General features: G+C 41.5%; 1 protein-coding gene across 1 annotated transcript in view; it reads left to right on the top strand.

The window, feature by feature from the left end:
• The window catches only part of dnajc15 (DnaJ (Hsp40) homolog, subfamily C, member 15), a 38,065-nt gene that overhangs the window by 3,271 nt on the left and 12,783 nt on the right, over nt 1–22,011 (top strand). Inside the window, exons 4-5 of the mRNA XM_065293020.1 lie at nt 9,948–10,024; nt 19,438–19,508. Of these exons, the coding sequence (XP_065149092.1) occupies nt 9,948–10,024; nt 19,438–19,508 (148 nt within the window). The remainder of the gene's footprint in view (nt 1–9,947; nt 10,025–19,437; nt 19,509–22,011) is intronic.

Below are 22,011 nucleotides of genomic sequence, written 5' to 3'. Positions count from 1 at the left end.
AAGCAAACAGAAAACACATAATTTTTGCAACATATGTAAACGATTTTGTTGTGCAGTCGCACACTGACTGTAAAGTGACCCTGAAATGTTTCCACATAATGTAATAAGTCCATTTATCATAAGCAAATCTAGTTTGAGAAATCGTTGATTTATGGCAGTGAAGTTTGACTTTTTCCATGTTCTCTTCCATAACTTGATCCTTTTGGTTGCATGCGCTGTTGGCATACTAAAGCCTCTGTTTTGGGGTGATGGGCTGATTCATCACTGTCTTACAGACCCTGACCATAGTTCATGAGCGAGCGCTTTGGAAGAACCTATAGAAAACATGTTTACAAAAGCTGTAAGGCTATGTGTGCTAAGAGAAGTGTTTTCATGGCTTTGATTCGTCCTGCAACCTGGGTACCTGTGTAAAAATGTTCTGAGGAAGATGCTGACAGAATTTTCATTTTTTCTTTACCTAAACCAGGTTTATGACTGAGTATTGAAAGGAAAATGTTATGTGAATCATTTTGCCAACGAATGAGTAAGTGCCATGTTGTGGGCTGGAAATGAACAGAACTTTGACCTTCAACGTGATGTAGCACCGCCTCTCTGGTCCTCTGTTTGTACATGTTTGTGTTTTGAGATGTATTTGTGGATGTTGTTCTGGATGTTCTGCCAGATCTTAATCCTGTGTACGATTTCTAAGCAAGCCACAGGCCGATGTTATCCTTTAATGGCAGATTTAATCATTAAAGTAGTTCACTAAAAAATGAAAATGCTGTCAGTATCTCCCTCATGACATTCCAAAAGCATTTTTTCCAAATAACTCAAAATCACTCTTGCTAAATGATGCGTTTAAGGTCATATATTATCATACTGTTTAGGGTTGTGCCAATAGACGATAGTTTGTTTGTTTGCCGGCTCATTAATGTTTAAAAGGTGCAGTGTGTAAATTTGAGCGGCATCTAGTGGTGAATTGCAACCAATGTCTCACTTCACTGCTCACCCCCTCGCTTTTGAAACGCATAGAGAAGCTACAGTAGCGGCAACCGGAAAAACATGTCATAGTCGGAGACAACTTAATAAAAAAAGGTTTTGTCCGTTGAGGGCTTCTGTAGAAACATGGCAACACAAAATGGCGACTTCCACGTAAGGGGACCCTCGGTGTATGTAGATAAAAATGTCTCATTCTAAGGTAATAAAAACGGTTCATTATGTAAGGTCTTTATAAACCCCTGATAATATAGTTTTGTATATAATTTTAGAGATCCTTCTAAAAATTACACACTGCACCTTTAAATCATTATTTTTATTATCATCACAGTTTCACATTAACATTCCCGTATAACCTGCACTTGTGACATCATGCTTTTCCTCATGAGAGAGAGCTTCTGTGCTTTTCCTTTGCATGAGAGAGTGAGTTTGTAATGCCTGCAATTCTTGACTTTCTCTTATCTGAGCTTGTACTGTGCTCACACAAGGACTTAACCTCATACCTTAGCTTGTAATGCTCACAGCTCAACTTTTCCTCACACTAGAGAGGTTGTTATGAGGGTAGTGGTTTAAAACCAGTAGTGAGTTGTTTCCATTCCCTGGCACGCAAGTACCTTACAGCCTGCCTGGGCATCAGTGAAGCACTCGGACTAATGGCTTCATGTTAAAGATGTTTGTGGTTGTCACAGTGTTGCCAGATGCCCTTAAAATGAAGCAGGTTCAGTTTTTTGTCCACCAAACCAGTGGCTTAAATCTCATGGGTTAAATGTTAAATAATCAATAAATAAATAATACAATTATTTTCCTGCCAGGTTGAAAGTTGAATTGTATCGGCGATCTCACAGGCTGACGATAGTACTATGGAGAATATCGGCCAACACAAATACTGTTATGAATTGACAAGTTTAAGGTATTTTTTTAAAGGTGACATAGAATGATTGAACGGGGTATTTATCCTTGTTCTGTGATGTGACATGTAGACAAAAAAGTTTTAGTTTGGGTCTGTAATGCCTTAGAAGCTTCCTAAAAACCTCTCTCAGATAGCTCTATTAGGGTGGGGGATTTTAAACAAGCGGTTTTGCACCTATTTGGCTCCCCCTACTGGCTTAACTTGCAATCTCATTACTGATTGGCTGACTTTGCTGCCACTCAAAAAATGTAGCCAATTATTTTAAAGCGGAGGGGCAGTGAGATGCCTGTGATGTCATAAGCATCAGTTCCCTTTCAGTCGGTCACTACGACGTCACGTCGTGACCGACGAATTGGGAACTCGCTTAGAGAGACCAATCTGCTTCGAATACTACTAAAACGCCAATGAACTTGGCATTGAGATATTTGCATAATGCTGGCGCCGCCCCGCCAGGTGCGTATATAAGCAGCAGGTGCAAATGAGGAAATTAGCTTTTTATCGCTTCGAAAGCCGGCAGTATCTGCTACTGAGAAGCTACTCTACTCTGGTGGGATTCGATTGCTGAAGTTGGTTGGACTAGCAGTACCACAGCGGACGCTTCGCTTAATTCCACGACTCTACATCTTTATTTTGTTTTGAGTTTTGTGTGTGCGTTGCCTTCCTGTGCGCTCATCAACTAAGCATCTGAGTGAATTTCCCTAAAAGAGTGATACGAGAGAGCTTTGTGCCTTGTTAAAGGCAGCCACTCTCTCGTATATCCGGACATCAGCGTCCTTTTCAGGATGGCTTTTCGTCCGTGCGATCTTGGGTGCGGCAAGTACATGGGTCCGAAGGACGGTCACGAGCGTTGTCTTTCGTGTTTGGGCATCGAGCACGCAGAGGCAGCGTTCGCTGGGGGTAAGTGTTCTCACTGCGAGAACATGTCCCTTGTGGATTTGCGCAGACGGTTGTCTTTCCTCCGGGAAAAACGCAACCCTCGTCATGCGAGTGCTGAACGCCGCCACGGTGCGGCTGTGAAGCTCTCAAAAGACGACCTGCGCATCACTGTGCTGAGCCGAGCGGGGGATTCGTCCTCAGGCTCTCAGCCTCCTCATCCACAGCCGGTTGATGTGCCGATGGAGACTTCAGCATCGTGTTCTACGATGTCTCTAGAATCCATCGTGCCGCCCTCCGGGTCCACCGACGCCGCAGCATCCGAGGGTGGGCCTCCTCCCCCTGACGTGGACCCCGACGCCCTTCCTCCCTCTGGGCCCAGCAGTTCTCCGCCGCCCAGAAGCAGACAGAGGCGATCGCACAGATCATGCCCCGGCGCAAGCGACCTGCATCTCGCCCTCCAGCGCCGGCGGGCCCGTCTGCTCCTCGCCGAGGGCGCCCTGCGGCGGCTGCCTCCGCCCCCCCCACTAGAACATCTTCCAGGCCACGGAGGGGGAACAGCCGTCGACAGCCCGCCCCGCCCGCCCCACCCGCTTCCCGTGGTAAACGGAGGACGAAGCGGCCCTGAGACGGGCGACCTGGATTGGGATGGGATCACTCTACGGGAGACGGTGATGGCATCGCTCCCTCCACCGGTAGAGGGCCGGGTGGAGAATCTTTGGTTTCCTTTTGTTTCTGTTCCGCCGGCTTTTCAGCCGGTACCCACAAAACCACAAGAAGAGTGCATTCCTATTCCTTCTCCAGGTCTTCAGAGGATCGAGAGAGATGTGAGCGGGCATTCACATGCTCTTCCTCCCTCTCCTCTATCGCCAGCGGGTGTTCTGAGGAGTTCCAGCTCTCCGCTGAGGAGACGGGACCACCAGCACCCTCTTCGGAGTCTGTGCTCTCCGCTGAGGAGACCAGACGACCGTCACCCTCAGCGGGCTCAGGTCAGTGTCACACACACACATACTGTAGATGCTTATGCTGTCTCAGCAGACGTACCGGCAGTACCACCTGTCCCGCTCAGCCGCCCCACCGCGGGTACCCCGACAGTGCCGTTAATTCCCCTCGTACGGTCCCTGGGGGCGTGGCTTCAGCTTCCCAGCCCGTCTCGTTGGGTTTTACGCACTGTTCGCCTCGGTTACGAAATTCAATTCATCCGGCACACACCCAAATTCTCGGGCATTCGTTTCACCACGGTGAAAGCGTCCGATGCACACGTACTGCGTGCAGAGGTCGAAGTCCTGTTGGCGAAGGACGCGATCGAGCCGGTCCCTCCAACCGAGATGAGATCGGGCTTCTACAGCCCGTATTTTATAGTACCCAAAAAAGGCGGTGGGTTGCGACCGATCTTGGATTTGCGCGTTCTGAACAAATCTCTGCAGAAGAGGTCCTTCAGGATGATAACACCGAAGCAAATATTCAATTCAATTCGCCCCCAAGATTGGTTTGCGGCAATAGACCTGAAAGACGCGTACTTTCATGTGTCCATAATCCCTCGTCACAGACCGTTTCTCCGGTTTGCGTTCGAGGGACGGGCATACCAGTACAAAGTTTTACCGTTCGGGCTATCCCTCTCTCCCCGTGTGTTCACGAAAGTAGTGGAGGCGGCGTTAAAACCCCTCAGAGAGAGCGGCGTTCGCATATTGGCTTACCTCGACGATTGGCTTATAATAGCGCATTCTCGACGGACGCTGTGCGAGCACAGAGATTTAACGCTTCGGCATCTCGCCCGTTTGGGTCTTCGGGTCAACTGGGAAAAGAGCAAACTCTGCCCCACGCAGAGGATCTCTTTTCTCGGGATGGAACTGGACTCGATCGATTTATCGGCGCGTTTGACAGAAGAGCGCGTCCAGTCAATTCTGACTTGCCTCGGTTCATTCCGAGGGAAGAATGCGGTCCCGCTGAAACAATTTCAGAAGCTCCTGGGGCATATGGCTGCAGCAGCGGCCGTGACACCGCTCGGACTGCTCCATATGAGACCGCTTCAGCGTTGGCTTCACGATCGAGTCCCGAGGAGAGCGTGGCGCGCCGGCATCCATCGTGTAACCATTACACCTGCGTGTCGCCTAACATTCCCCCCGTGGTCGGACCCCGCGTTTCTCAGGTCCGGTGTGTCCATGAGACAGATCGCTCAGCATGCTGTTGTACACACAGATGCGTCCGACACGGGCTGGGGTGCCACGTACGACGAGCTTACAGCTTCAGGGGTGTGGACAGCACCCCAGTTGCACTGGCATATCAATTGCCGAGAGTTGTGGGCAGTATATCTGGGACTCGTACGCTTCGCTACGGAGCTGCGAGGGAAGGATGTACTAGTACGCACCGACAACACTGCGACCGTTGCGTATATCAACCGTCAAGGCGGTTTGCGCTCCCGTCACCTGTCGCATCTCGCTCGTCATCTCCTCCTTTGGAGTCAGAAGCATCTGAGGTCCCTTCGTGCCATTCACATTCCGGGCTCGCTCAATACAGCGGCGGACGCGCTTTCTCGAGCGGCGCGCCCCGGCGAATGGCGACTCCACCCCCAGACGGTCCAGCTAATTTGGAAAAAGTTCGGTCGTGCGCAGATAGATCTGTTTGCGTCGCCGGACGATACCCACTGTCGCCTATTTTATTCACTAACCGAGGGCAGCCTCGGCGTGGACGCATTGGCACACAGCTGGCCTCGGGGGATGCGCAAATACGCATTCCCCCCAGTGAGCTTAATCGCACAGACACTGTGCAAGGTCAGGCAGGACGAGGAGAACCTTTTACTGATCGCCCCATATTGGACGAGCAAGAATTGGTTTCCAGAGTTGATGCTCCTCGCGACAGCCCCTCCCTGGCGGATTCCCCTGAGGAAGGACCTTCTTTCTCAAGGAGGGGGCACATTATGGCACCCGCGCCCCGACCTGTGGGATCTCCATGTGTGGTCGTTGAGCGCGCGCAAGGTTTAAGTGATTTACCGCAAGCGGTATCTAACACAATCAACGCGGCACGAGCTCCGTCTACGAGACGGGCTTACGCGTTTAAATGGAACCTTTTCGTCACCTGGTGCTCTTCGCAACGCGAGGACCCCAGAGAATGCCCTATTAACACCGTGCTTTTATATCTTCAACATAGGTTAGACGGTAGGCTGTCCCTCCACCATTAAAGTTGATATCGCTGCTATTTCTGCTCATCACTCACTTATTAACGGCAGAACAGTTGGCCAGCATGATTTGGTTGTTAGATTTCTAAGAGGCGCTCGTAGGCTAAACCCCTCGCGCCCTCCTTCTATTCCTCCCTGGGACCTGTCCATGGTGCTGAAAGCCCTGCAGGCCCCCCCGTTCGAGCCTTTGCAGTCTGTGAGTCTGAAGCTTTTATCAATGAAAGCTCTGACCCTGCTAGCATTGGCCTCAGTGAAGAGAGTAGGGGATTTACATGCATTCTCTGTTGACGACTCGTGCCTTCAGTTTGGTCCTGCTGCCTCAAGCGTAACATTGAGGCCCAGACCAGGTTACGTGCCCAAAGTTCCCACTACTCCTTTCAGAGATCAAGTGGTGAGCTTGCAAGCGCTGCCTCCGGAGGACGCAGACCCAACCATGGCTTTGTTGTGCCCCGTACGCGCACTGCGACTCAACGTGGATCGCACGCAAAGCCTCAGGACCTCAGACCAGCTCTTTGTTTGTTATGGTGGCCAGCAGAAAGGGAAAGCTGTCACTAAGCAGAGGATGTCTCATTGGATAGTTGATACTATCGCCCTGGCTTATAATCTTCAGGGTATTCCTTGCCCCTTTAATTTGAGAGCGCACTCCACACGGAGTGTTGCCTCATCTTGGGCTCTAGCTCGTGGTTCCTCGCTAACAGACATCTGTAGAGCTGCTGGTTGGGCGACACCTAATACGTTCATTAGATTTTACAGTGTTCGTATTGAGCCTGTATCCTCTCGTGTTCTTTCCTCACCAGGGGGAGCACGGAGAACAGTCTCACAGGTCGGCTTGCAGCCTCCATCTGATGCTTCATAACTGTATCAGTATGGAAGGCCTTCAGAACAAAAATGCGTAATGGTTTGAATTGTTCTTCCTCCGCTGCCTTGGCAGCCTTTGTTGCGGAGCATTGGCTGTCAGCCTTCACTAGCTGCATCCTCGCGAACCTACGTGTTGGCTCGGGCTCCACATTGTGTCCCACCGGGTTCCTTTGTGAGTATTTTTCCGTGGGGTTAATCCTACTAGCCCACGTTTCCCTTAGCAGAGCACTGCTTTGCTTACACAGCCACGGCTGTCATTTTTACCTCAACTACGGTTGACTTTCGCCCACCATTAACCCTTAAGACGGGTGGTGGCTTCCGCAGCGTTCCTATCCCGCTCAGGTAGGGCGCTTCCCAGTCGCTGGCACTTCCGTGGGGTTAAAGGAACATCTAGTGCCCGGCCTTCTGCCTTAAAACCTAATTCTCCTTATCCTTAAGTGGAACCGGAGGGCTTTACGCAGACACTGGAAGAGGTCAGCCCCTAGTGGCGTTTTGGTAGGGATTCCCAATTCGTCGGTCACGACGTGACGTCGTAGTGACCGACTGAAAGGGAACGTCTCGGTTACGGATGTAACCCTCGTTCCCTGAAGGAGGGAACGGAGACGTCACGTCCCGTCGCCACAGGTGCTGCCACCTGCTGTTACGGCCGGTCACACTTTCCGGCTTTCTCAGCGAAAAAGAAGCTAATTTCCTCATTTGCACCTGCTGCTTATATACGCACCTGGCGGGGCGGCGCCAGCATTATGCAAATATCTCAATGCCAAGTTCATTGGCGTTTTAGTAGTATTCGAAGCAGATTGGTCTCTCTAAGCGAGTTCCCAATTCGTCGGTCACGACGTGACGTCTCCGTTCCCTCCTTCAGGGAACGAGGGTTACATCCGTAACCGAGACGTTTTTCAGATTGGGCCGTTTTCTGGCTGACATTTCTAAAAGAGGATTTTCTATGAGACTGAGATGTTTAGCATGTCCAGCACTTTTTGTATGTTCGTGAATGTGGGTAGACTACCATTATTCAACAAAGACAAGGTAAAAATGGTTTTTCATATCGATAAGGTCAGTATTTTTAATGAAAGTGATTGGGCATCTCACAAGGCTTGCCTCAAGATATTTATCAGCCCTAACTGGTGCACAAACAGCTGTCACAGTGATCTGTTGTTGTATTGCAAAAGGCGGAAGTCATGTAGATGAGTAAGGAAGGGATAATATATAGGCAGCAGGTTGTTATAGCAGAAATAAGCCCCGACATTGAGTGTGTTTAGTATAAGCGGTTAACTAGCAAAATCTGCTTATTAAAGAAAACATTTTAATGTGTTTACATGCAAATCAATAAACTGGCTATGCAGACAACTGCGTTTACATGGGACTTGGAGATTTCAGATTTTTCGCTGGCAGTGACCGCCTTATACGTAATAGTTGTTCAAAAGCCAACGGCATATCTATCTTATGCTATAATGTATATTTCTTCTCATGTCTGCAGAACCTGTAAATAAAGTATAACAAAAGCTTTTATTTTCGCAGTTTCTCTGCCAACTGCTGTAGTCGGGCAGAGACTTTTATGCGTTACTTTGTGCTTACTTTCGCGTGTGACGTTTATCTTTCACATGCAGAGACATGCACACATGAAGAAAACCATGAGAAAGCCGGCTAAGATGTTTAAATGCCAAGGAATCGGGGTAATGAGCAAAAAACTACCTGTGTAGATCGTTTTTTGCTTACGGCGTTTATGGGCTTTCCCCAAAAAAAGAAAACCGTTTTACGTGTTTGCATGACCCCACACATGATCAGTTTATTAAGCATAATTGGTGTAAGACTGTGCATGTAAACGCATTCAGTGTGATCTTGTATCAAACTGAAGGGGCTTATTTCACGATAACAATCTGCTGCCATATACATTATCATGCTTATTACACTGCTATTTGCCTCAAAATGAAGGTAAGGAGCATTAAATATCGATATGAAATTTTTAACAAACTTATATAATGCCATATATGTTATTAAAGGACTATTTAATAAAAGAATACATATTTACTTTTGTGTAATATTAAACCGTACCTTTCAAAATGATTTGCAGCATCCAGGTTACTGTCTGTTATTAGTTGAGCGGAAGTTATCTGAAAAAAAACCTTGAAATGTCGCGACTGGCCAATCAGAATCTAGCATTTTAAAGAGCTGTGTAATAAGAATGATAAGATTTATGTTTATAATTTTATTTGAAAGCTTTTTCACATTTTCATATTTTTGCAAGATTAAAGGAACAGTATGTAAGAAATTTATATCATTTAATCATAAAATGGCCCTGATATGTCACTAGACATTAAGAAATCATTTTCATTTCAAATACTTATATCACTGACAACAGTGGTCCGGCCAGGATATTGTCATTTAAAAAGTGGAGTTGCAGCCCTCAACTGATGTTTATGTTGTCATTTTGTGTATTGGCCACCAGTTGTGTGATTGCAGTACCAGTTTTAGCCACAAGTTTTGGGATTGCAGTACCAGTTTTGGCCACAATCCTACATACTGTTCCTTTAAACATAGTAGAACAAACGGTACAGAAATAAGTTAACTGTGTAGAAATGAATAAAACAGGAAAATGATAAAGTACATGCGATGCATGGAATTTTGTGATTTAGCTTGACAGATGCTTGGAAATGGGCCGGAAAGAAATCATATTAAAACAATTAAATAATCTGAACTACTCCTTTGAATCCTAAATATGTGGTTTTAATAATGTATTTTATAGAGAGAACTGGTTGAACTTAATATGGAAAGTCCCAAAATGAAAGATCAGTGAAGCATATGCAAGTGTAAACATGATTCTCCTCGTGAGGGCTATATTATAGCTAAACGTCTTAACAGCAAAATCTGATTTCGAGAATCCAAGCTAAACTTCCTGAAAAAAACCCCACCTGAAGTTCATACGCAGTCTAAGAACTTAACACTTCTCGGCCTTGGACCCGTTGACTTTGTTTAGGGAAAAAGATTGATCTGACTGTTGTCCAAATTCCCAAACTAATTTTTCTTATGGAAAGTTGGTCAGGGTGCTTTTAGCCGCGCCAAAGCAACTTGGTTTCCATCAGTCTTTGGGGTTAATGTGATGTTCTTCACGTAATGTGATGAAATGGATCCTTTAATCAGTATGTTTTTTTTATCTAGACATTCTCTGCATACTACAAAGGTGGATTTGAGCAGAAGATGTCCAGGCGGGAAGCCAGTCTTATACTTGGGATCAGGTAATTTTGGACCATAAATCAGAACTAACTCTCATACTGAATTCTCTCATTATGAGTTGTCATGGAGGAAAACAAAGGTTTTTTACAGTATATACACACAAACTACATCACTAAACTTCCCAGAAAAGCTTGCGGTTTAGTCCGGGGTCTGAACTAATTCGTCATCTCTTCTCGTCATCACTTTGATCCTGTACCATCTAATGACAGAAAGTCTCAGCCACATCTCTGACCTTGTAATCTTTTGGGAGGACCACCCTCCACCTAGGAGGGCATTTTGCTCTAAAATTTTCCTTACTTGAAGTTCACAGGGTCCTGCACCAGGTGTGACTCACTGCTGTACATGTACGTGTCACATCCTGTGTGGCGAAGCTTGCGTCATACTCCCATGCCTCATTTGTTTGTGTTGTCAATCAAACGGGACTAATGTTTTTATTAGACTGAACTGAACTGTAACCAATGTTCCTTGGAGATGTAACCAGTGTCAACTCGGTCAACCACATGTATGCTTATAAAACGGTGATTTAAACTGATTCAGGATAATCATTTTTATTATTTTTTTTATTTTTCTTAAGTTTGACGTAGGTTTCTATCTTTCACAGCTGAAATAACTAGTCTAAGCATGTTATTTGTTACTTGATTATGTCCAAGTTAAATTGTAATTTTTTTGTAAGCAATAGTTCTTCCAAAAATCTGTATGTTGTTATAATTTCTATTGAGCCCAGTATGGTTTCTTCTATTTTTAACAGTGTTTATTCATGCAGCAACATTTCATAGTCAACATCTAAACAGTTTCTATAAACATCATACACCTTATCCATGATTTCTAAAGTTTTTTGTCCTGTTGAAATTTGCAAAATGATGTATTTTTTGTGTTTTGATGGCTAAATGACCAGCATCCAAACAAAACAATAGGATTAAAGCGCACGCTCTGGACGTCCATTCCTCACAGCCTCGATTTGGAATCAACATTGCGACATGCTGAATAACCGTACCGCAGCCGGAGCAAGTCACGAGCAAGCAACACACACAAAACATTATCCCACTATCTCTGGATAACTTATGATTCATTACATGTTTGTGTGGTTTACATATATGCACTTACATGCTGGTTGCCAAAAAAAACAGACATTTAATGCAGTTTTGCTTACCGCCTGTGACTCATAATTCGGTTGGGACTGTCCCATTTCAACAAAATCCAGCGTTAAACAAACACACACTTTATCAACTCTGCTGCTTCCATGGATAAACAAACTATATACATTGTTCCCTCATAATGCTGGGTTCTTTGTGAAGCTAAAAAAGCACACTTCTTTGGTGACGTTGATTTTGTGTCAGCTCTTGGCTGTGGTGTTCATGCGCTATTCCGTTTAGTGTCCATATTAGGACTTCCACTGTACTTTCTGCACTGAAAATGCCCATTTGTTAGGAATAAATCTTTTGATTGAAAAAAAAAAAACGTCCGTCACACGTCCAAGTGCTTAAACAGTGAGAACTCATAAAATAGCTTTAAGATAAGATTGGCTCGGTGCTTTAGAGCAGTGGTTCCCAAACTTTTTCAGCGTGCGGCCCCCCTTGTAAACGGTGCATTCCTTCGCGGCCCCCCCAAAGAAAATTTGTGACAAAAACTGTTCTAAAACTCTAAAATTATACAAAAAAGTAGTGCTTTTTTAGGTTTATTTACACAGAATTAATGATAAATTAATGTATTTCATAAAATGACATAAAACTGGGGTCCCCCAGTTTGAAAACCACTGCTTTAGAGGACCATTCTTTTTAGCATTCTGAACATGCACAAACATTTTTAAGTTGCCAGCCAGTGGCAGCATTTTTCATGATTTTTACAAAAGTTTAATGCCTTCCAGAAAATGTTATTCTTTAAATATATAAACATTATAAAATATATCAAATGAAAAAACAAACCCTCTGCTTAAAAAACATTTCATCCTACCTTCATTTGTTCTCTTTTTATAAACTCTTAAATATTGGTAGGTTTCTTCTAGGGATGCTCATATCAGTTAATTTTCCCGACCGACAACCGTAGCTTCTAAACCGAACATTAACCGTTAACTGATAAGATTTTAATATGAAATTGTCATTGAGTAAAAATACAGTTGACGGTTGTCTGTGAACTAGTAAAAACAAAACATTTAATTTGAACGTGCAAACAGCAGCCACAGATCAACAACAGAACCAGGATTCATACATTATCAGATATTCACGCAACATTACCTTATTAAAAAGCACGCGATCGGTCCAGTAGATTAATATCCAAAGGACAGATTGTCTCCGTTTCATCTACCACAGTGGTCATTTCTAAAGCAGGACGCTTTTCAGAAAGTTTTGGTTTTGCGTCGTCTTTGGTTTTACGTCGTGCAAACCGCAGCCACAGATCAAAAACAGAACCAGGATTCATACATTATCAGATATTCACGCAACATACCTTGTTAAAAAGCACGCGATCGGTCCAGTGGATTAATATCCAAATGGCAGATTGTCTCCGTTTCATCTACCACAGTGGTCATTTCTAAAGCAGGACGCTTTTCAGAAAGTTTTGGTTTTGCGTCGTCTTTCTCCGTTTGTCCAAAAAAAGCTAGATGTTTATGAATAGGGTCAGAGGCCATCAGCGAACGTCTGTCCGGATGTGCGCAGACGGACCGCGTCATCTTGCGCGGACACGCGCGCGTCTCCGTTCAGCTTCCAAACACGCATACAAATGATTTCTCATACAAATGATTACTTTATCAGACCGTCAGGGCAGCAATCATTTGTGTCATTTACAGGACATTCACAAATTAAAGATAGAAAAGTGGAGAAATGTCTGTCGGCTCATGAGGACACACACCATGTATTAACAAATATTTTTTATTTTAACTGATAATGTTAATCGGTCATAATTTCTTACTTTCGGTTAACGGTTAAACGGTCAATGTGAACATCCCTAGTTTCTTCAAATATACCAAAATTTGAGCAAAAATATGAGATAATTGCGTTTTTGTGAAGGACTTTTGATAGCAATCAGATTCAGAGCGTTGATAAAAACGTACACGGAGTTTGAAGTGCTTACCCTAAGAGAATACTTCCAAATTTTATAAGTTGGGTAAGAGCGCCTACCGGTAGATAATAGCAAAAATACGGATTGTCGTTAAAACTCCTCATTGGCAGGGAAGCGTTTTCTCTTAATTGACGGGTTAACTCGTCATTGGTGGAAAAGAGTTAAACAGTATTGAAAAAGTTCCAATGCTTTTTTGGTATATGGTCCAGACATACACATTTGTTTAAATCAAGTTTTTGTTTTGAAATAAAAAATTGAATTTTTTTGCTCCAAACTAATTCCAAACATTCAGACATTTGCCTTTAAATTAAGATGTTTTATAACTTAAAAGTTTAACTTATAAACTTCTAAGTTTTGAACATAAGTGTATATTATTGATTTAAAAGAATATATGAGCAGATACACTGTAAACTCAAATAGTAAAATGTACTCATTTAAAATAAGTGAACTGTTCTTAAACGAGTGAAAAAAAAAATATTCAACTTAAAGTTTGTATAACCATTTTCCAAAATGTTACTTATACCAGTGGCATGTTTACCATTTTGGGGTCCTAAACAAAGTCCAAGGACGATGCCCCAACATTGCCTAAGGTTTTCCTTTGAAATGCACAACAGTAATATTGAGTATATAGAATTAAGTTAGACATATATAAACCGGATATTGTTTTTTTACATAACACACAATTGTTACAGTTTGGTATAATAACCCCCAATTTGGAAATCAATCGATGCCTTAACTCTTTCACCGCCAGCGTTTTTTTTTTAGTTGCCAGCCAGCGCCAGCGTTTTTCATGATTTTCACCAAAGTTTAATGCCTTCCAGAAAATGTTCTTCTTTAAATATATAAACGTACAATATACCAAATGAAAGAACGGACCCTCTGCTTTCAAACAAAAAAAAACTTTCATCCTACCTTCAGTGGTTCTTTTGTAATGAGCTTTTGAGTATGGGTAGGTTTCTGCAAAAACACCACATTTTGAGCAAAAAGCAGAGATAATTCAATTTTTGTGACGGACTTTTCATAGAGATCCCATTCAGAGCGATCTTTAAAACAGACATGGACATGCAGCCGCTTGCCATAGGGCAATACTTCCGGGTTTAAAAAGTTGCGGATGGATAAAAAGTCCACCTGGTGGATAATAGTGGTATTGCGGAAAGACGGAAAATCTCGTCATTGGCGGGGAAGCGTTTTCTCTTAATTGACGAGATATCTCGTCAATGGCGGTGAAAGAGTTAAGCAAGAGTCTTCTTTTTGTCTGTTGTTTGTTTGATTTTTTTTTCCTATTTAAATGGGCCGTAGGTTGCGCTGTCAAATGAAGTCAGTCTTGCGGAGCCCCGCTCAAAGCATGCAATGGGTAAACGTGCCACTGCTTATAACTTCCAAACGAAGTCATTTCAATACCGAAGCCTCATTTTAGCAAATAATTGCAAGCCTTTGGTGGTTGTGATGAGGTTTATGGCATTAAATCTGCCAGTTCGATAAGAAAGAGTCTGGCACTAACAACTTACTTCAGTTTAACGTTAAGTCAACACGAGTGGTTGAGGAGGATTTCCAGTTCCCATCAACCTGCATGACGAGAGCATTTTTTTGTAATTAAGTGATATTTTATGTGGTTTTCAGATTTAGAAGAGCTTTATCATATAAACAATGACTGTGTGAAGTCAGTGCCAACACTGATTGCAGTGTCTTCACACTTACATACACATGAGTTACATTACTCCCTTTCACACATACAGTCTTTACTGGTAATTTACTGGTAAATTGCAGTTAACCGGTCATGTGTGAACAGAACCTTTCCGGTAAATCAGTGCTGCCAATTTACCAGTAAGACAGATTGTAAGATTACCAGTAATTTACCGGTAAGCGCTATGTGTGATAGCCTGGCTCCGCCCTCCTACGTGCTTCCGCTTATTTTTCATTTCGCTTCAGCAGTACGTCTGGGATTGCTCTATAGAGTTTCGTTTTCTCCTGCAAAAATCTGCAGGACCAATCAGCGAACAGATGGGGGTGGCTAAGAAAGATGACGTTGAGGTCGTGCGTCACTTTGAGTTGTAGTTCAGTAATGGCAGCGGAGAAAGACGTGAGGAAAGCTATTCGGTCCGTTGTTGCAAAACTGCTGAATATACAGAAGTTAAAGCCGGAGCAAGAATCAGGTTTGCTAACTTTTGTTTGTCTGATTATTCTGACTTGTTGTTTCCGTCCGGTTTCGGTGCATGATATACGTCACGACCACATGTTAGCGATTGGCTTTGGCAGATCCTGAGTGACTCTGGGCAGGGACGTGCACAGGGGGGTTGCTTAGGTTGCCCGGGCAACTGCCCATATGCCCTTCTCGACTCAAGTTGCCCTTCCGAGGTGGAAAAAAATAAATTTTACTTTTACTTCGTTTACACTATTCAGCGTTCCTTCGTTACTGTATTTTAATTAATTTACGAAATTTGTATTTTATTTTTAAATTGCTATCTTGTGTTTCTGGCGCATTCGCGAATTAATGACTCGTTTGAGACGATTCTTTACAAAGTGTTGCAAATAAATGAGTCTTTTGAGTCGATTCTTTACAAAGCGAATGGGCCAAGCTTTTTAAATTGGTTCGCGAATCAGTTTGAATAATTTGTTCAGATCGCTGCAAAAACGGAATCGTCCGAAGCTGTTTTACTCGTAACCTATGTAGAAACACGCAGAATATAACCAGTGTTGGGTGACGTGGAAATGAATTTACTAATCTTTTAACTAAAAAGCAAAACTTCACACATGTACCCGCCATTACATACACGCGACCTGTTCGTCCATCGTCAGACACAGTTAAACGCGTGCAACCTTCAGAAGCATTGTAGCACAGATTGAAGAAAATCCATCGATGATTGACATCTGATTCGCTGTATACTGTATGATGTAAGTGATTCTCACAAAACACACGTGACGTGACATGACAACGTAAGAAAACATGAGTTTTGTCTAAATGATTTTTATGTAAGTGTAAACTGTCAATGTCCTCAGACCATCTTAGGAGATTTCTAACTTTATACATATGCAAAACTGTTGTCAGTTTACTTGTCTGATATTTCAGCTATAAGCTACATCAACATTGAGACTAAAGTTAATTTGTTAATTTGAAATGCTTGTCTATTCTGTGTTTGTATTCTTTTTTCTGTACTGTTTGTGTATGTTGCAGTTTTACACATACTGTAGAAATGCCCTTCATAAGCATTCTTCTGTTTGTTGTGGAGTCAAGAAATGTCTAAACATTAAAAGATGAACATGAGACAAAAGTACAGAATCTGTCACATTATTTTTGTTTAATGGTCACTGAGCTGTGTCCTGATTGTTTACACATGAAAAGCATAAAATGTGTAGGATCAGTTTGATTCACTTATGTGCATATGTGTACAACACACATAAGTCAGCATTTAATGCTGTTGTTCTTTGTTGTTAAAGCATACGTATGTGTGGAAACATAAACAAAGGTTAATAAAATGTGACATTCTAAACTTCTGACATACTGATATTTATCTTACCAATTTCTGGTCTCCACAGCAAACAGAAAAATCTTGTCTTTATAGTTCTGATACTTATGGAGGGCACTGTATTGTGTGTGTGTGTGTGTGTGTGTGTGTGTGTGTGTGTGTGTGTGTGTGTGTGTGTGTGTGTGTGTGTGTGTGTGTGTGTGTGTGTGCGTGCGTGCGTGTGTGTGTGTGTGTGTGTTTGCGCGTGTATATCTAGATTTCTTTTTTTCATGAGTAACTAGTAACTCGCTACTTGTGTATTATTTTCATTGCATACTTTTTACTTCTACTTGAGTAATTATTTATTTAGTTATTTGTACTTTTACTTGAGTAAAGTTTTTGGCTACTCTTTCCACCTCTGTTAAAATCTTCATGAATCTAGGCTGAGTTTGCCACGTTTAAGCCTAAATAATCAGACAGATAGCAGCTAGCTATCATAGCTTGCAGACAAGCAGCCTATACAATTTTTTTGGTAGGCATTAGGCAAACATGTTTGCTGATTTTAATAAAGACCATGTTATTCTCAGTCCTTCATATAGGCCGTGAGTTTAAAAAAAAATATTGGGGGGGTGCCCTTTATTTAGGTCAGAGCAACTGCCCCTAAAAATTCCTGTGCACGTCCCTGACTCTGGGCATATCCAATAGTTTTAAACTTCAACAATGGACCCCCCTTAACGGAAGTAACGCTTTGCTATGGAGCGTGGCCAGACTCTCTGTACAAATGAAATGAATGTACGAGAGTCTGGTTATACCAGGCTATATGTGTGAATGAAAAATGTAGGATTACCGGCATTTAGAACGGACGAGATCAGACCGCGCTGACAGATCGGACCAATCCGAACGTTTTTATACAGGTGACGCATTTACCCCCGCACTGTTTATGGACGTTTCCACACACATGCTGCTTAAAAGTTGAGCACACCTGAAGTTAACATCCACATTTCTTCAAAGTTGTTTAAAACAGCTTACCATCTATTTGCCAAATTGCCGGCGTCCTTAGCACACCCTCTGTGAAGCCTAATGTTCCGTTTGATGCCGGCTAACGCAATGTTGTTTGGTCACAAGCAACTTTGGGAACGTTTGCCACAGATGTGAAAACAACAAAATACGGACCTACGATATTAAGTCATAAGCCGCCATTGTTAACAAATACGACACGGAGCTCGCCGGTCGCGTGCCACAGGTAACTTCCGCTTTCTCTCCGAGTTTACCGGTATTTTGATACTGATGTGTGAATGATGTCTTACTGGTAAAAAGACGGAACGTCACTGCATGTGTGAACAGCACATTTTTGTATTTACTGGTAAATTCATTCTGGTAAATTCATGGTAATTTACCAGAATTACTGTGTGAAAGAGGCTGTTGTCTGTTACAAAAAAGTATAATGTACTAACATATAAAATACAATGAAATATAAACGTTAAAAGTTTGTGTTAATTTTAATTTAATAAATAATAAATATTATTTGCCTTAAAAAATGAACTGGTCTACTTAAATCTTTTTAGGTAATCGATTTCCTAAAAGTTTTGAGTTCTCTAAACTTCGGTCGGGTTTTACAGTGCAGTAATTTGGACCACACATCTAGAGAAACAGACAAAGGCGGTCAGATTCATCATCAGATTCTGGAATAATCCACTGTTCACAGTGTTTTAATGAACCCTCTCTTACGCCCACTCCTACAGATGCTTTCAGACATGAGAGGATTTTAGTGCTGTTAGGTTGTGTATAAACTTCACTGTTTATCTTCTAATCATCACTTCTGTCTGTTCAGATGTGACTCATACTGCTTAACCCCCTTCTTAAATGAACACTAGACTGAAAAAAGATTTGTCTCTAAGAAAATAGCAACACGATTGCCTATATAGCCCAAAACCACCTGTCTTCAAACTGTAACTCAACACTTGATATGGATTAAAATGTATATTAAACTAAAAGCAGAATTGTGCCATTTTAAAGGGGCATTGTGTAACTTTTAGAAGGACAGAAATGCAATCTAATATACATTACTATATAAGTGGTGTATAAAGATCTTACAAAATGAACTGTATTTTTTATTATATTTAAACGGGCAGTTTTTATCTACATACAGTACACCACGGGTCCCCTTACATGGAAGTGCCACCACATTTCTGCAGTAGCCGTAAATGTACAAACTGTTTTATAGAGCGCATTTTGTCAATACGTTGTCGATTAAATGTTTGTTCTGTGACGCTATTGTAGCTTCTCTATGCATTTCGAAAGAAAGGAGTGAGCTGTGGACTGAGCCGTTGGTTGCAATTCACAGTCTCACCTCTAGAGGCCGCTAAAAATCTAAACAGTGGACCTTTAAAAGAAACATTACTGTACGCTGACAGAAGAAAGAGTTAAATTATAGATTAATTTTATACAGGTAATAGCTTTGACTCTGCTTCTTGTGAAAACTGTCAAGCATTCTATAAACAAACGAATTGAACAATATCAGAATGTGGTTATTTTGTTGTTTTATTTCATCTCTATTTATTTCCCAGTTTCACAGACAACCCTTAAGTTTAGTCCTACACTAAAACACGTTTGAGCAGCAGAAAATTTCACGTCTTTTTCCAAGGCATGTTAATAATAGATTCTTTAAACACCTAAATTGGACTAAGGCCTGGTTTTGGCTTTAGCTAAGCCTTGTCTGTGAAACCAGGACATTGAGTAACAGGAATAAAGATCCAAGGACTTGATGCATTATTGTTGATGTGTAATCTTTTGTCCCTGTATCAGTGACACATAATGCAACCACATCAGTCTGGTGTTTATCATTGTTGTGCTATTTTAGACTTTGGCCACTAGATGGCGATGTAGACCTTTTCTCAAAGTTCTGTTTTGTTTTACAGTCCGACTAGCACAAAGGCAAAGGTACGGGAAGCCCACAGGAAGATCATGGTCCTAAATCATCCAGATAAAGGTCAGTAGTTCAGTTTGTCATGCTGAGACGGCTGTGTTTTAATCAGAAACTCTCAGATTCATCTCTGCACATCCAGCCCATAGCTCAAAATGTGTCATGAAATTGAGAGGTGGTGTTAATTACAGTATTGATTTGAACAACATTGTCATAACAAATTGTTTACAGATGGCTTATCTCGCTGCAGGGCTGGCCTATAGTAAAACATCCTACATTAGAAATGGATAAAACTCTGGGCAGTAAAACTGAATGTATTTATATCAATTTTTTTAACCCTTTTGACAGTCATCAAAACGTATAGGCGTGCTTTCCCAGACAGGGCTTATTCTAGTCCCAGACTAAAATGCATGTTTGATGTTTGAGCTGCTTTCATTCAAAAACACCTACTGACATATCTTAACATATATCAGTGCCATTGTTTTGTCTCAAGATGCACACCAGTAATGTTTTTTTTTGTAAGGCTTGTTTGTAAAAACTACTTGCATAACTAAGACCTAGTCCTGAATTACCAAATCCAATCTTATATCATCTTAATCACGGTCATGTTACCTAAAACAGCACTTTTTTGAAACATGTCAGCAACACAAGTAAATGATAGCTGGGATTGAAACTTTTTTTACACGGCTGGGTTAGTTACAGTAACTAAGCCCTAAGTATACTATGGCAATGAAATGAAAACATAAATACCTTTTAATAAAAAATGTTATACTGTGTTAGTGGAAAAATCAACAATTATAATACAGGTATTGTAGATAGAGGATTTATCCATCCTTGTATTATGCATTCATGCATATGGACAGCACAATTAAGACAAATAATAACAATAATAATATAGACAGATTTACAAATAATATCCACCTCTAATATGTAAATAGAATACTATTTAATTATTTGTGTTTAAAAACACATTTTCAAGCAAGTTTTACAACAAACCTCTCTGTCTGTCACAGTTAACCTCACATACAGTATGGTGTAAGTCAGGGGTCAACTACTTTTCTTCGGGGGCCAGATTTTAAAATTGTAACTATGACGCGGGCCAAACTTTTACCCCTATTTTTACTTTTTATATATTTTTTAATTTTACCATATATTTGTGTGTGTTGTTGTCGTTTTTGTTACTTTTGTTGTAGTATATTTGAAAAAACATATTAAAAACATGCATTTTCAAAAAAAAAAGAAATTTAAAAGATTTTTAATTACTGAAAACTCATATTTTCTTTATTATTATTTAAAAACAATTGCAGTTTAACATGTTAGAGCCAAATGTTAATAGTAAAAGTGTAAAAGATCAACACTCCTAAACATATTTTGTTTATAACTGTTTAACTTTCATTAATTGTTACAAGTCAAGTATTCACAACATATAGCCACCCTAATGACTAAAATTGCACTACATGTTTTCTTTTTTAATATTTTATAGATATATAGGCTAAACAGCCTTTCCATACATTACATACAGATATAACTGTCGGGAGTTCGCCCCCTAGTGGCATTCGTAATGAAAATGTAGTTTAATCGTAAATCTGTCATGGGAGAGAACCTTTAATCTACGAATATATGTATAGTTAATAATTTACTTACCAGTATTTAAAGTATTCAAGTGTTACTGATAAAGTAAAACAAAAAATAATTAATAAGTTTAACTTTGCACACAGTTTTGATTGGAACACACTGAAATACATCACTTCCGGTCGACGTGTCACATGCAGTGTAGTCGCATACGTTTATTTTATTTAATGCATCCAAAGCTCGAATTGGATCAGATAATTACGCACCTGCAGATGATTGGCACCCCACACAGCCCCTTTCTGTGTTGTCTTGTACAGTGGAAAGGTAAAAGTAACCACGCTGAATTTAAATCAGACTATGGTCGTTTCTCAATGGAGGTTGCATTTCCAGGCTGCAAACGTCATTAAGTCTTATTTCAGAATTTTAACAATTATAAAGTTGACTATTTTTCTTAGTTAATCGTTAATTGTTGTAATATGCTTATGATTTGTGACTGTAATGCTCAGTCAACTTAAACTTGATGACGTATGCAGTCTGCATATGTGACCTTCGGAGGCTGCAGCCTTCCGATTGAGAAACGGCCAAAGGTGACCGACGGGCCGCACTTGGCCCGCGGGCCGCCAGTTGACTAGCCCTGGTGTAAGTTGTAACATTTTCACTATTGTCACTTTCAGTATAATTGTATCAGAACGGTAGGTTTCACAATCATTTGTAGCAGAGATGTGTGTGTTGCTTGTGTACATTTAAGAATAACTCAAACTCAATCTAACTCAAATAATTTTGAACGATTAAGCCAAAATGTCTTGGTTCTCATATGGCAAAGAGATATAATTTAAAAAATATGTGCTGAAATGTTTACAAAAATAATTTTTTCCCGTTATTTGTTATTTTGACATATATTTTAAAAATAAATATATTTTAAAGCATTTTTTTTCATTTCGCATTGGGAAAAACATGTAAGTTACAAACCTGTAAACAACAGGTTTGAAAGGGTTAA

The sequence above is a fragment of the Paramisgurnus dabryanus genome, chromosome 15 (assembly GCF_030506205.2).
Source record: "Paramisgurnus dabryanus chromosome 15, PD_genome_1.1, whole genome shotgun sequence".
Lineage (NCBI taxonomy): Eukaryota > Metazoa > Chordata > Actinopteri > Cypriniformes > Cobitidae > Paramisgurnus > Paramisgurnus dabryanus.
Note: the sequence above shows the minus strand (reverse complement) of the source record. Positions and strands in the feature narration are given on the sequence as shown.